The 16,533-nt window shown below is 49.1% G+C and overlaps 1 protein-coding gene across 1 annotated transcript in view; it reads left to right on the plus strand.

Moving 5' to 3' along the window:
- Positions 1–14,322, plus strand: part of LOC147119962 (cytotoxic T-lymphocyte protein 4-like) — a 93,653-nt gene extending 79,331 nt beyond the window's left edge. The window contains exon 4 of the mRNA XM_085984187.1: positions 14,284–14,322. Within this exon, the coding sequence (XP_085840313.1) occupies positions 14,284–14,322 (39 nt within the window). The remainder of the gene's footprint in view (positions 1–14,283) is intronic.
- Positions 14,323–16,533: the final 2,211 nt, after the last annotated feature.

Genomic DNA, 16,533 nt, shown 5'->3' on the forward strand with positions numbered 1-16,533 from the left:
TTCACCATTTCTGATATGCGGGGTAGCGGGTAGGCGTCTAGTAGGGTGTACCTGTTGATCGTTTGACTATAGTCGATCACCATCCGTTTCTTCTCGCTACCCCTTACCACTACCACTTGGGTGCACCACGGGCTGTTGCTGCGTTCAATAATGCGCTCTTTCAGGAGCCTGTCTACCTCGGTCGCGATAAACCGCCTGTCCTCCCAGCTGTCCCTCCTGCTTTTGGTCGCTATTGGCCGGCAGTTAGGGGTAAGGTTCGCGAATAGCGAAGGCGGCTTTACCTTCAGGGTAGCCAGACCGCACACTGTGAGGGGCGGCTGGGACCCACCGTACTTGAGCGTGATGCTTTGGTGGTTGCACTGGAAATCCAGGCCCAAGATCACGCTCGCACATAGGTTCTTCATGATAATACTTTAAAATTATCATATACAGTTCCGTTAACGCACAATTGTACCATGCAGTAACCCAGAATGGTCGATGTCTGGGTTTTATCAGCCATAGAGATGGTACCCTGAGTAGGGACCACCTTTAGGGAGAGTTGTTGTGCCAGTTCTGGGTGGATAAAGCTCTCCGTGCTTCCACTGTCAATTAAGCATTTAACCCAGCACCCGTTTACCTCGATGTCCACCATTGATCTGGATAGCGGGTGCGGCCTGGTCTGGTCCACTGTGACCGATGCCACTGTAGGGCCCTGATCGATACAAGATGGCGTCCACGCTGTCTGCTCACAAGATGGCGGACCCCACGAGGTCGGGCAAGATGGCGTCCAAGATGGCCGCTCCCACGGCGCACACGCGGCGGTGGCGGGTTTTTCGGCGGTTGGTTTTCCGGCGGGGTTCCCTCTGCACACCTTCCCGAAGTGCCCCTTCTTACCGTACTTAACGCAGGTGGTGCCTTTCACCGGGCACAGGTTTTTGGTGTGCTTTGGCTGCCCGCAGAAGTAGCAGTTGGGTCCCTGACGCGTCGCGGCTGTCGTAGGGCTTCTGGGGGGAGAGCGGGGCCCAGCTGGTGTCGGGCTGTCGGGCGGGGAAGATGCCTTCCAAGATGGCGGCACCCTCGGTGCACACGTGGCGGCGTGGATGGCGCGGGCTGAAGAGTAGGCGTCCGAGTTTCTCTGGGCCCCATCCAGGGATCGCACGGTGTCCGCAGCCTGTTTCAGGTCCAACCCCGTTTTTTCCAGCAGTCTTTGCCGGATGTAAGTGGAGCTGAGGCCTGTAATGAAGGCATCGCGAACAAGCTCGTCAGTGTACACTGCGGCTTTTACATCTCGGCACTTGCAGTCTTTGCCAAGCATTTTCAGGGTGCTTAGGAACTCCTCCACCGATTCCCCAGGTCGCTGTGCGCGGGTAGCGAGCAGGTGCCTAGCATACACCTCATTCGTAGGCTGCTGGTAATGCGCCTTTAAGATGTCGCAGGCGGCCAGGTACGTCTCGGCGTCTTGGATGAGGGGGTAAACCCGGTGGCTTACCCAATTCCGCAGAATTCCGAGTCTCATCCTCGCAGCGTCCGTAGCGTCTTTGACGGCTGCGGAATTGTCCAGGAAGAATTCCATACACTCAAACCAGTGTCCGAAGCGTGCTGATGCGGCCGGAGCATGTTGATCCAAATCCAAACGTTCGGGTTTCAGGAGTTGATCCATAGTGTTGAAAAATAAGTTAATAAAATTGATGTGCCTCAATAATTCCGAGACTCGAAGTTAGCAGAACAAAAACAAAGCTTTTATTAACTTAGAAAGTAACACGTAAGAGAGAGAGATGTCTTCCTTCTGGAGACTGAGGCCAGACTGAAGCTAGCTTACAAACGGGGCCAGGTATGGGCGGAGCCCTACACACAGCACATTCTAGCACATTCCAGTATACAATACAGCACATTCCAGTACACAATACAATGAGGTCTGGGGGAAGGGAAATGACACTGAAACCGATCTCAGTCACAGGCAGTGGTGAATGGAATATTTCATCACAGGTATTAAATCATTTACTATTGAATTGTCCATTTCCACAACAGATCTGAGTGAACCTGTACATTGTTAACTGTGACCTCTTTCCCCACTCCTGTCCCGCTATCTGTCTGGCAATCTGACAGGCTTACCATTGGTTTCTGTACCAACCGTAGGCAGTGCATAGACTCGTTGAGTTAACCCCCTTTATGCCTCTACTTCCTAACCAACTAAAACCATTGTGGGAGCAACCTTGCTCATTGTACACTCGCAGTTACTGATTGGATCAGCAGTGTGCTGAATATTGCGACCATTGTGCATTATCCCTCTTGCTCTCTGGATCCCACTCCACTAAACTGCTGGTCACCCAGTTTCCCTTGCTGGTCCCCATGCCAGTTGACATTGTAAATGGATCCTACTCTTCAGGTATTGTCCCCCACTCACCGTCATCATTCCCCTCTAGAAAAATCCCACCTTTCACCCATCTGTCCTTGCAAAATGCTACCCCATCTCCAACCCTCCCTTTCCTCTCCAAAGTCCCGGAAAATGTTGCCCCCTTCCAGATCAATGCCCACCTCTCCTGCAACTCCCTGTTTGAACCTCTCCAATCAGGTTCCTGCCCCTCCCACAGAACCAAAACAAACCTAACCAAAGCCACAATTCATGTTCTCTGTGACTGTGACCGTGGTAAACTATCGCATGTCATCCTTCGCAACCTGTCTACAGCCTTTGGCACGGTTGACCACAGCACCCTCCTCCAACACCTCTTCTCCATTGTCCAGCTTGGTGGGACTGCACTCGCCTGGTTCCATTCCTATATATCCAGTCGTAGCCAGAGAATGTAAGTTGTGAGGAGCATGCAAAGAGGCTTCAAGGGGATACAGACAAGTTAAGTGAGTGGGCAAGAACATGGCAAATTGAATATAGTGTGGAGAAATGTGAAGTTATCCACTTTGGTAGGAAATATAGAAAAAGAGGGTATTTTTTAAATGGTGAGAGATTGGGAAATGTTGGTGTTCAGAGGGACCTGGGTGTCCTTGTACACCAATCACTGAAAGTTAACATGCAGGTACAGCAAGTAATTAGGAAAGCAAATGGTATGTTGGCCTTTACTACAAGAGGATTTGAGTATAAGAGTAAAGACGTCTTACTGCAATTATATAGGGCACTGGTCAGACCACACCTGGAGTATTGTGTACAGTTTTGGTCTCCTTACCTAGGGAAGATATACTTGCCATAGAGGGAGTGCAACGAAGGTTCACCAGACTGGTTCCTGGGATGGGGGGATTGTCCTATGAGAACAGATTGAGCAGACTAGGCCTATATTCTCTAGAGTTTAGAAGAATGAGAGGTGATCTCATTGAAACATACAACATTCTTACAGGGCTTGACAGGGTAGATACAGGGAGGATGTTTCCCCTGGCTGGGGCGTCTAGAACCAGGGGTCACAGTCTTAGAATAAGGGGTCGGCCATTTAGGACTGAGATGTGGAGAAATTTCTTCACTCAGAGGGTGATGAATCTGGAATTCTCAACTCCAGAGGGCTGTGGAGGCTCAGTCATTGAGTTTATTCAAGACAGAGATCGATAGATTTTTAGATATTAGGGAATCAAGGGATATGGGGATAGTGCAGGAAAGTGGAGTTGAAGTAGAAGATCAGCCATGATCTTATTGATTAGCAGAACAGGCTCAAGAGGCCAAATGGCCTACTCCTGCTCCTATTTTTTATGTTCTTATGCAATCACCTGCAATGGCTTCTCTTCCCGCTCATGTGCCCTTGCTACTCTCAGTGCTTGGCCTAGAAATTCAGTTGCTTGCGCCACCAGTTTGCGCCCAAAGAGGCCACTCAGAGGCTTTAGCGCCACTGGCCACAACCACCGCGATATTTAGCGGGGCGCTAATGGCGGCGTTAGCCTGTAGCGCTGCGCCACCACCGATGATGTCATCGGTGTGCGCAGCGCCTCGCTACCGTCCTGAGCGCCATATTAGGTCGCAGCCGCCTCTTCCGCGCCGGCCACAAATAGCGACCGGTACACAGGGGCCTACCTCTGGCGGTAGTGGGGCGAGTTAAGGTGGAGGTGCGGCCGGCCGGTTTTTCGGCGGCCGCCTGCCCGCACCTCCGTCCCCGGCCTCCTACACCCGCCCCCCCCCCGTGGCATTGCCGGCTGTTTCCCGAGAGCCCGGCACTTCTCCTTGGTGCCGGGCTCATTTGCCGGCACTCGCGAGCGGGGATCGTGCTGTTGCAGGCACCTCCCCCTTAACAGTGGGAGGAAGGCCTGCAGTACCGCAGCCTGCCGTGCCGCAGCGGGTGGCGCTGTGGCACTTTGCGCGCCAAAATTCAGTTTCAGCGCCCCAAGCGGGGGCGCCTAAAGCCTTGTTTAGCGGCCGGCTTCCATTTGGGGTGCTGAAACTGAATATCCCGATGGCGCAAGTGGCTCCGTGCGCAGCGGTAATTCCGGCGCCCAGGCGAGCTTGGCGCCCCAATCTGAATTTTTAGCCCCTTATTTCAAGTGGTGTTCAACATGGAGGAGTATTGATTCATCAGCTGAGGGAGGGCGGTAGGTGGTAATCAGCAGGAGGTCTCCTTGCCCATGCTTGACCTGAAGCCATGAGACTTCATGGGGTCCGGAGTCTTGTAAACTTGAGGCCTACTCCTGAGGTCCCCACCATCACAGAAGCCAGTCTTCAGCCAATTCGATTCACTCCACATGATATCAAGAAACGGCTGAGCACACTGGATACAGCAAAGGCTATGGGCCCCGACAACATCCCGGCTATCGTGCTGAAGGCTTGTGCTCCAGAACTAACCGCGCCTCTAGCCAAGCTGTTCCAGTACAGCTGCAGCACTGGCATCCATCCGACCATGTGGAAAACTGCCCAGGTATGTCCTGCCCTCAAAAAGCAGGACAAATCCAATCCGGCCAAATACCACCCAATCAGTCTACGCTCAATCATCAGCAAAGTGATGGAAGGTGTCATCGACAGTGCTAGCAAGTGCCGCTTACTCACCAATAACTATTATGTCCGTGAATGATTGAGACACGGACAGCAGGAGTTGAAAAAAACAGGTCTTTACTGTATGAAGTCAATCGAGAACTGAAAACAACAGAGGCTCACTAGCGCCTTTTATACAGGGTTGGTCACTGCCGGTACTGCAGTCTGAGACCAGTTATTCTCTTAAAGGTACATACACAACAATTCCTCCCCTTTTAGATAAACAGTACATAACATTCATTTAACAACTAAATGATAACTAATTACAATCACAATTACAGTTGCTAGATACATTGGTTAAGTTTAAGCAATTATAAGTTCAGTCTTTGAGGAGGCTTCCTGATTCTGTCTGGATAACACCTCTTTGGGGTATCAGGTTCTTCTGGCAATGTTGAGTCGGGATCAATGTCGTTGTTTGGTTCATCTGCTTCCAATATCACTGGTTCTGCGGTAGCTGCAATTGGTACGTCGATTTCATTGCCAGGTGTATCAGATCGTGGTGTGGAGTTGAAGTTTTCCAGTGACTCTAGAATCTGGTCAGCATGGCATCTTACAATGCTCTCTCCAACGTCCACGGTATACATGAGAGGTCCTTGCCGTGTACAAATCGTTCCTGGCTGCCATTTCTCAGTGCGGTGTACAAATCGTTCCTGGCTGCCATTTCTCAGTGCAGTAGTCCCGGGCCAAAACTGGTTGACCTATCTTAAAACTCCTGGTCGGCCTTTCATTCATATTCTGAAACTGCCTGTTCTCCACATCTCTTCGGACGTTTGGCTTAACCAAATCCAAGCGGCATCGTAGTCTTCGATTGAAGAACATCATGGCTGGAGTTTGGTTGGTAACCGCATGTGTCGCATACCGGTAGGCAAACAAGAAGTTGTCCACCTTGTGTTGTAGGGGTATATCTTCATTACACATTGCCTTGATAGCTTTCTTGAATGTTTGGACAAACCTCTCGGCCAATCCATTAGTGGCTGGATGATATGGGGCAGATGTGTAATGCTTAACACCATTGTTCTTTAAGAACCTCCGGAACTCTTCAGACACAAACTGTGGTCCATTGTCACAGCAAATCTGTTCAGGCAGCCCATTCCTGGCGAATATGTTTCGTAAAACTATGATCGTTTTTTCCGTGGTGGTTGAGGACATTTTTATTACCTCTGGCCACTTTGAATGTGCATCCACCGCAATTAAAAACATCGAGTCCATGAACGGACCAGCAAAATCAATGTGCACCCTTTGCCATGGAGATGAGGGCCACTCCCATGGGTGTAGAGGAGCTTGTGGTGGGGCGTTTTGGACCTTCTGGCATCATGCACAGCTCTTGGTCATCTCTTCGATTTCTCTATCGATTCCTGGCCACCACACAAACGCTCTGGCTAAGTTCTTCATTTTTACCCCACCCAGATGACCCTCATGAAGCTCATTGAGCACTCTATCCGTCAACTTAGGTGGAAGTACTACTCTGGATCCACACATCAAGGTTCCTCTGCACACTGACAGCTGTTCTCTTCTCGGCGAGAATGCTGGCAGCAGTGGTTCGCCATGTGCTGGCCATCCCTTCACCGTTAAATCATAGACCCGCGATAGTGTCGGGTCATTCCGTGTTTCCTTTTCTATATTTGCATTCGTCACAGAGAGACATTCGACTATGGTCGAGTGGAATAACTCCATTGGATCCACTGCAAGGTCTTCTTCTTCCACCGTTGGCAACGGTAGGCGTGACAATCCATCAGCATTCCCATGCTGTTTAGTTCCTTTGTACTCGATGTCATATTGGTGTGCCCCTAGGAAAAGAGACCACCTCTGCAGCCGTTGTGCTGTCATTATCGGTACGCCCTTCTGAGGGTTGAAAATGGAGACAAGAGGTTGATAATCGGTTAGTAGAGTAAATTTTTGACCGTGCAGGTAGTGATTGAACTTCTTCACCCCCCACACTAGGCTGAGGGACTCTCTGTCAATCTGGGCGTAGTTACGCTCGGCAGAAGTTAACGAGCGTGACGCAAAAGCTATCGGCCTCTCTAAACCATCAAGGAATTTATGTGACAGTACCGCCCCAATGCCGTAGGGAGACGCATCACACGCCAGTCTGATCGGCAGTGCTGGGTTGTGGTGAGCCAATACTTCCCTTGAAGTGATTAAGTCCTTATTCTTCTGAAAGGCCCGCTTACAATCATTGCTCCATTTCCATGCTACTCCCGGTAGTAGCAGGGCGTTCAGTGGGTGCAGAATTGTCGACAAATTCGGCAAAAACTTATGATAGTAATTCACCAATCCGAGGAGTAACCTCAGTTGCGACACATTTTCAGGCGCTGGGGCCTTAACAACCGCTTCAATTTTGTCAGGGGACTTATGTAACCTCTCTTCATCAATCACGTGGCCACAATACGATATCTGTTTCTTAAAAAACTCGCACTTGGGGCGGTTGGCTCGTAGCCCATGTTCCCGTAGTCTAGTGAGCACCTGTTCTAGGTTGTTAGGGTGTTCACTGTCATCTTCACCTGTCACAAGGATGTCGTCCAAGTAACACTGAGTCCCCGGAATCTTCAACCTCCATCTGCAAATATGCTTGTGCTAGGTCAATTTTTGTAAAACGCTTCCCTCCAGACAGTGAGGCGAAGATGTCTTCTATCCTTGGAAGAGGATATTATACTGTGTGAAGGACTGGGTTCACCGTCACCTTGAAATCCCCACAGATGCGAATCTTCCTTGGCTCTCCGGACTTATTGCTTAACGTTTTCTTCATGACAGGAACGATGGGTGTCGCCCACTCGCTCCAGTCGACCTTAGACAACACGCCTGCCTTCTCCAGATTCTCCAGCTCTGCCTCGACGGCTGGGCGAATTGCATATGGTACCGGTCTTGCTTTGAAAAACTTGGGAACTGCTTTCTCTTCCATTTTTATCGAGGCGGTTACGCCTTTAAGCGTGCCCAGTTCTTGTTGAAATACCTCTTTGGCGTTAGCTAAGGTTGTTGACAATCGTCCAGGAGTGACGTCTTCATCTTTTTTACCGTCCACCATCATTGCATGAATGGAGTGCCAATCTAAGTTTATCTTCCTGATCCATTCACGTCCCAATAACGGTGGTCCACCATTTGGCAGTATGTAGAGATACAATTTCCGTATTTTCTTGCCGTTGTATTCGACAGGCACCCTTATTTTTCCTCTGGGGTATACTTTTTGCCCCGTATACGTCATCAAGACGATGGATGTCTCTCTCAAGGGTATGTGTGAGAATAGCCGCTCGTAGTCTCATCGATTCATGACGGTTAGCGCTGATCCTGTATCCAATTCCATTTTAACTTGGGACCCTGCTATCGTGAGGGTGACCCAAATGGTTCGGTGATCCTCTTTTGCGATTACATTGTGAAGTTTGAGACAGCTTAGTCTCCTGTTCCCGGATTCACTATCGCTCATCTGGTCTTCGGAACTACTGTCCGTCATCTTTTGTACTTTCTTGTACGGTTCCTTAGTAGCCTTTTTGTTGTCGCTGGTCTTCTTCCCAGACCTGCAAACTCGTGCAATGTGTCCCATCTTTCCGCATTGCCTGCATATTTTGTCTTTGGACCAGCAATCCTTCTGGTCATGGTTAGTTCTGCCGCAGCGATAACATTTTGCAAATCCCCGTGTCATTTCGTGGGTGCCGTATTCCTGTGGCTTTTGTTGAATTTCTGCAGCTCCCCTGGCTGCTGCTTCATATGATACTGCCACGCTGAAAGCCTTATCTAGCGTCAGCTCTTTCTCTGAGAGTAACTTCTTCTGTGTTCCTTCACTCAGGAGTCCACAGACAAATTTGTCCCGTAGGGTATCTGCCAGTGCTGCTCCGAACTGGCAGTGCTTTGATAGCTTGCGTAGTTCCGTAAGGTACTCAGCATTGCTCTCATCTTTATGCTGAGTTCTCCTGTGGAATTTAAATCTTTCTGCTATCAACAGCGGTGCAGGGTTTAGGTGTTCCTGTAGGACAGCAACAATTTCGTTAAAACTCTTCGCCTTCGGTTTGGCTGGAGTAATCAGGTCCCGCAATAGGCCGTACATTCTAGCGCCCATTATGTTTAGCAATACCGATGCCTTTTTCTCATCAGCTATTTCGTTTGCCTCGAAATATACCTCGACTCTTTCCACATATGTGGTCCAGTCCTCTATTGTATTATCAAAAGCAGTGATACAGCCAGTCTTCGGCATCTTGCAAATCTAAAATGGCGCTTCCCGTGCTTTGCCTTCTTCCCTGATTTAACAAAATGGCACCTCCCGCGCTTTGCCTTCTTCCCCGCTGATTAAGATGGTGCCTCCCGCGCTTTGCCTTCTTCCCCGCTGTTGCTAGCGCTGCTTTCCGCGGTTCCCGTTGCAACCTGCAGCTCCTCGCGGTTTCTTGCGCGTTTAATATTTCTTTTTTTATTATTTTCCCGCCGTGGAACAACCCTGTGGGACTCTTGCCTCCCTCTTCTCGGGTCTATACGCAGCCCGGCTTCATAGCACCAGCCGCGCCCTGTGTGCTCCACCCTCTCTCTCTCTTCTTCCCGACAACGCTGCTCGGCCCCGTTGCAAGCCACCCGCTCGAGTTCACGACCGCCGCAGCCCAGGAAGGATCAGTGTACTACCTGCCACCAGCCCGATTAGCTGAAGCACCGTCGACAGGAACCAGGCCCCGCCTTCGACAGCTTCCCCAGCAATCTTCAACTCCGCTAACCCAGGGTGGATGCCCACGGTCGACGCCCGTTTCTACTGCTTCTTACTTTTTTTTTCTTTCTGGCCTCGACCTCTGCTCACTTTGCTGCAGGAATGGATCCCAGGAGGTGGTGCAGACTGTAGGTAAGTTCGTATCTGCTTGTCGCCAGTATTATGTCCGTGAATGATTGAGACATGGACAGCAGGAGTTGAACAAAACAGGTCTTTACTAGCACGGTGGCATAGTGGTTAGCACTGTTGCCTCACAGCGCCAGGGACCCGGGTTCGAATCCGGCCTCGGGCGACTGTCTGTGTGGAGTTTGCACATTCTCCCCGTGTTTGCGTGGGTTTCCTCCGGGTGCTCCGGTTTCCTCCCACAGTCCAAAGATGTGCGGGTTAGGTTGATTGGCTATGATAAATTGACCCTTAGTGTTAGGGGGATTAAATACGTGGGGTTACGGGGATAGGGTGGGATATGTGTTGGTGTAGGGGTTACGGGGATCGGGTGGGATATGTGTCGGTGCAGGCTCGATGGGCCGAAATGGCCTCTATCTGCACTGTGTGGTTTCTGTGATTTCTGTGATTTCTGAGAACTGAAAACAACAGAGGCTCACTAGCGCCTTTTATACAGGGTTGGTCACTGCCGGTACTGCTGTCTGAGACCAGTTATTCTCTTAAAGGTACATACACAACAATAACCTGCTCAATGATGCCCAGTTTGGGTTCCGCCAAGACCACTATGCTCCAGACCACATTACAGCCTTGGTCCAAACATGGACAAAGGAGCTGAATTCCAGAGGCGAGGTGAGAGTGACTGCCCTTGACATCAAGGCAGCATTTGACCGAGTGTGGCATCAAGGAGCCCTAGTAAAACTGAAGTCAATGGGAATCGGGGGGGAAAACTCGCCACTGTCTGGAGTCATACCTAGCACAAAGGAAGATGGTTGTGGTGGTTGGAGGTCAATCATCACAGCCCCAGGACATCGCTGCAGGAGTTCCTCAGGACAGTGTCCTAGGCCCAACCATTTTCAACTGCTTCATCAATGACCATCCCTCCAACATAACGTCAGAAATGGGGATGTTTGCTGATGACTGCACAGTGTTCAGTGCCACTCACAACTTCTCAGATAATGAAGCAGTCCAAGCCCGCATGCAACAAGATCTGGATGACGTTCAGGCTTGGGCTGATAAGTGGCAGGTAACATTCATGCCACAGAAGTGCCAGGCAATGACTATCTCCAACAAGCGAGAGTCTAACCACAGTTCCTTGACATTTAACAGCATTACCATCGCCAAATTCCCCACCATGAACATCCTGGAGGTCACCATTGACCAGAAAATTAACTGGACCAGCCACATAAATGCTGTGGCAACAAGGGCAGGTCAGAGGCTAGGTATTCTGTGGTGAGTGTCTCACCTCCTGACTCCCCAAATACTTTCCACCAGGTACAAGGCACAAGTAATGAGTGTGATGGAATACTGTCCATTTGCCTGGATGAGTGCAGCTCCAAAAACACTCAAGAAGCTCGACACCATCCAGGACAAAGCAGCCTACTTGATTGACACCCCATCCACCACCTTAAACATTTACTCCCTCCACCACTGGTGCACCGTGGCTGCAGTGTGTACCATCTACAAGATGCACTGCAGCAACTCGCCAAGGCTTCTTCGGCAGCACCTCCCAAACCTGCGATCTCTTCCACCTAGAAGGACAAGGGCAGCAGGCACACGGGAACACTACCACCTCCAAGTTCCCCTCCAAGTCACACACCATCCTGACTTGGAAGTATATCGCCGTTCCTTCATCGTCGCTGGGTCAAAATCCTGGAACTCCCTCCCTAACAGCACTGTGGGAGTACCATCACCACACGGACTGCAGCAGTTCAAGAAGGCGGCTCACCACCACCTTCTCGAGGGCAATTAGGGATGGGCAATAAATGCTGGCCTTGCCAGCGACGCCCACATCCCATAAACAAATTTAAAAAATGTTAAAGGTGCTATATAAATGCAAGCTGTTGTTTTGTCCATTTTGGGAGACTGATCTAGAAGGAGAAAGAGAAGGAAATGGTTTGGTAAGCAGTCTGAACGAGGCTGTTAACTACTCTGGCAGTAGAGTGGAAGTTAGCCTCGAACATGTAAGACCAAGAACGATTAACTCAGGTATGATAGGGAGGTTCGTGATAGAGAATTTTAATGGACCAAATCACCTCTCATTCCGCCCTGTTAAGTGCCACTCCATTTGCCTCAGCTGTATGGAACTACAATGGACGCCTCACATCTCATTCATGCTCAGTCAGCAATTTAAATATTTAAAGAGGACGGAAGTTAAATGGAGTTGCCCGCTTGGGATGTTGAAATAGCACTGGAGCAAAGGTTAAAATCCCTCTCTACCCCACTCTCATGTCTAGCCTCCATCACAACACCTCACGTCTTTATTTTATTGACCCTATTTATTGACTCCTGAGTGGAGAGTGGAAAATGTGACTCCTCTCTTCAAAAAAGTGACAGGAATAGGTCAGGGAATTACAGGCCAACAGTGACTACACTTCAAAAATACTTCATTGGCTGTAAAGTGCTTTGGGACGTCCTGAGGACCTGAAAGGAGCTATATAAGTGCAAGTTCAGTCTCTCTTGGTGTCACCTAACCTCTGTGGCCTGATTTACCTCTCTTCTCTCCTACTTTTTTCAACCTTAGTGATGTTCTACTCTATGGGGGGAAAATTCGGTTGCTTTGCGCCTCCCGTTAGCGCCCTAAGAGGGCACAAATGGGTCGCAAAGCAACTAGCACCCGGGCACGGCGATGTTTGCGCCGCTCATGAAATTGACCAGACCTTTTACGGCGGCACTAAACACTACCGCCACGATCTCCTGCGCCCACAGATCGTGACGTCAGTCAAGCGTGTAGCGCCCTGGACCGGATATTGAGTGGTGCCTCCTGCCTTACCGCCTGCCACCAGCAATGACCAGTTGAGGGGAGCGTTTTGCAGTCGGGAAGGGACTGGGGGAGCGCTATTTAAAGGCGACTGCTTCCTGCCTTTTTTGTCGACAACATTTTTGCACCACACATTCTGAGCGAGGGAGAGAGACTTCTGGAGAGATTCAACACTGTGTGAAGGAGTTTGGGTACTGAGGTTCATTTTGATTTGGCCTTCCATGCATCGATTTAGAAGAGACTATGGGGGCTGCACTCTGAGCTCTTTCCCTGGGTCTCTCCATTGTTATTTCCAGTAGAATTGATGTACAGGTCTCTCCAGACCGAGATTCAAGGCTGCAATGAGCAGGGTGTGGCTGGAGAGCAAGATGGCCCCTTCCCTTTAAGAACTGGCCGGCGCCAGTCTGTCAACGGCGATTCACCAGGCTGATACCTGGAATGGCGGGAATGACCTACGAAGAGAGATTAAATAGTTTGGGCTTGTACTCACTGGAGTTTAGAAGATTGAGAGGGGATCTCATCGAAACATATAAAATTATGGCAGGCCTGGACAGGCTGAATTCAGAGAGAATGTTTCCAATGGCCGGGGAGCACAGAACCAGGGGCCACAGTCTAAAAATAGCGGGCAAATCATTTAAAACAGAGATGAGGAAGAATTTCTTCACTCAAAGAGTGGTGAGCCTGTGGAATTCCCTGCCACAGAGGGCTGTGAAGGCTAATTCAATAAATATTTTCAAGAGAGAATTGGATATATTTCTGAAGGCTAAGGGGATTAAGGGTTACGGAGAAAAGGCGGGGACGGGGTACTGAACTGGTAAGATCAGCTATGATCTCAGACGAAGATCAGCCATGATCTCATTGAATGGCGGAGCAGGCTCGAAGGGCCGAATGGCCTACTCCTGTTCCTATCTCTATGTTTCTATGTTTCTATGTCTGTGTTCCATTGCTGACTGATATCACATGACCTTCACCAGCGCTCTGAGGTAGTTCCTCGCTTCTCGGCGTTAACGCCTTAAGATAGGGGTGTAGCGCCTGATTTAGCGCTCCAATCACCTCCAGGGGCGATAGAAGCCAAGTTTGTAGTCGGAGGCGATAATTAGCGACAGGCGCTAAACTTTGCGCCCAGCCGATAATTGCGCCCCAAACAGGGCAATACCGAATTTCTCCCCCTTTGAATATTACTTGCATTCCTTTTTTCTTTCTCTTCCACCTTTCCTCCCTCTCGTCCCATCTATTGGTCTCTCTCTCTTAGTTTTGCTCTCTGTCTCTCTTTCTCTGTTTTCCTTTCCATCTGGTTTCCTCCCTTTCCCTGTTTCTGTCTCCTGTCTTCCTTTCCTTCTGTCTCTCCCTCCTGTCTCTCCCTGTTTCTCTCACATTTTCTTTCTGACTCTCCCTCCCTCCCTCTCCTTATTTTTCTCCCTCCCTGTCCATCCCGCTCTCTCTGTCGTGCTTTCTCCCAGTCTCGCTCTCTCCCACCCTGTTTCTATCCATCTCTCTTTCTCTCCCTGTCTCACGTTCTCTTTCCCTGCCTCTCATTCTTTCTCTCTATCTCTCGCTCTTCACTTATCTATTAATTTTAAAAGTGTCATAGCCCAGTCTTTGACCTCACTATCTGGGAAAGTGTTACTTTGACCCCATGCTCTCATCAATGTAAGAGAAGTGAAGCAACAGTTTTTCATTGACTACAGACCAAACCTGTACTTTGTGTTGGAATAGTAACTGATTGACAATATTTTTCTTCTTACTTTTCAGATGAAGGACGACACTATTTACATTAATGTAAGGAAGTAGCATCATTCTGGAGTGAGGAGGGGTCACTCGGCCCATCAACCCCATTCCATCCAGAGTCCATATGATAATTCTATCACCTCCCCCAAACCACCTATTGATGTCCCACTTTAAAGATCACTAAGTCCCTTTGCTTACCACCCTTGGAAATAATCTGACAGTGCTATTGATGTCTCAGTAGCACTCAATTCCCACACTCAACCAATGTCAACACATGCGAAGAACTGAGTCACAAAAACCCAACAAACACTGGGTCTGGACATGGACATCTGACCCGCTGATGTGGTTTAAATATTGAAGTGCCCACTCTAACTCCAATGAGTCCCAGTCACCACAAGTGACTCTGAGCAGGTCTGTGTCACTACATGATGACTGGCCAAAACCAGATAGAAACCAATTCAATGTAGTAACCACTGAAAGCACAAGGTGTCACGCAGGAAACCACAGTTTCACTAATTTCCACATCTGTGCTCCTAATCCTCCTGAACCCAATGGGTAACCATTAGATGCCCAGTCAACACATCACTCAAGACAACAGATATATCCAGGCCCTCCATTGACTGGTAAATAATTAGAGTCCCATCAACATGAAAGGTGGAGTGTGACGTGAAAGTTCCAGGTTTCAATTCAGATATTTATCATTTATTTGGGATGGGGAGGGGGGTGCGAGGGGGTCGCCCTCCTCTTTTTAGCCTTCCTTGGACCATGAACCATTCTGCAGCTGGGGGAGGGAGATTGGAGCAGTCATCCTGACTATTCCTGCAGCAAGGAATTGAATGAAAGCAGCAGTCAAGAAGACTTGTTTCCCATCTTCTATCCTTTGCCCTGGGAAGCACTTTCCCCCACTCAGGCATGGCCTGTCTTCCTCGACAGGATATTGGAGTCAACATCCTACCTGTTTATATGAAATTGATTTTAGAACATAAGGAAAGCGAAGCTGAAAAAGACCATTTATCCATTCAAGGCCATTACCCTCAATGGACCGTGTACAATTTGCATTGTCACGGTTGACGTAAAACTTTCAAGGACCCAGAACCACAAGCTGCTTCCAAACAACATTGGCACATTCTAAATAATATGCCTCAATGCTCCAAAACAAAGTTGACAATCCTAGGAACCTAGCAAAAGGCCCCAAAATCCTGGGATTGACAGTTTTAACATCTGAGCAATTGAGGATTGTGGAAGTGATACAACAATAACACAACAAAGTTCTCCAAACCAAACCAAACACTCTCTTGTCACTGCTGTGTGTGATGTTCTCATGCAAGGAAGACCAGTGCAGAGTGAAGGCTCCACGTGGCAAAAGATTATCGATGGCTGCATCAGCTTAATTTGAAGGCTACAAGGGAGACGAGTCTTCTAAAGAGAGAAGAATGGACAGCTTGTCCTGTGCAAATTATGCTACGAGGAAATGAGCAACAAATATTGAAGACAACTGGTGGCTCTATCAACGGGTTGAGCACACAGCTTAAGGCAAAGCACAACACTGAACGAAGGAAACGTACTCACACCTGCTGTTGCACCAAGCCCAATGGCAACAGCTTGAAAGGCTCTAACTGATACTGAGAACAAGCACATAACTGCTAAGTCTGGGACAAGCAATCGCAAGGCTACAAGATAGCGTTCAGGGCATTCTGTTCCTAACACTACTGTGGGAGTGCCATCACCACAAGGACAGCAATAGTTCAAGGAGAAGGCCCATCACCACCTTCTCAGGGCAAATAGGGATGGGCAATAAATGTCGGACTTGCCCGTATCCCAAGGACACTTAAAAAAACAATTAGCCTTTAAGAGGCAGTGTATCTTCAAGGATTCATTATGAATTGGCTAGTAAAGATACAAAGAAACTAATGATGGGTGAGGGCCTGGCTCACAGAGAGCAAAGTGGAAAGTTCAGCATGACTTTAGCGGGATGGGCTTCAAGACATAAGAGACAGCATTAGAACAAAAATGTCCATGGTTTGGAGCCTTGGGTAGTTTGAGTTCACAGTTCGCTATCAGGGACCAGACAAAAAACTCAGAACATACACTCTCCCACCGCTCACTTACATACACATCATGACTGAGGCATGCAGCATGGTGCTAAAAAGTGGGACACTGTTGCTTGCACGTGATCCAATTGCAATGCTGGGTGCACTGTACAAAGAGCATGGCATCTCCCCTAGCCCATCCCTCAGTTGTCCATTGCTTCCCTCCGTAGGGGAAGAACAGTAA

Source organism: Somniosus microcephalus, chromosome 4 (assembly GCF_052327205.1).
Source record: "Somniosus microcephalus isolate GS21.2 chromosome 4, FLI_Smic_1.0, whole genome shotgun sequence".
Taxonomy (NCBI): Eukaryota; Metazoa; Chordata; class Chondrichthyes; order Squaliformes; family Somniosidae; genus Somniosus; species Somniosus microcephalus.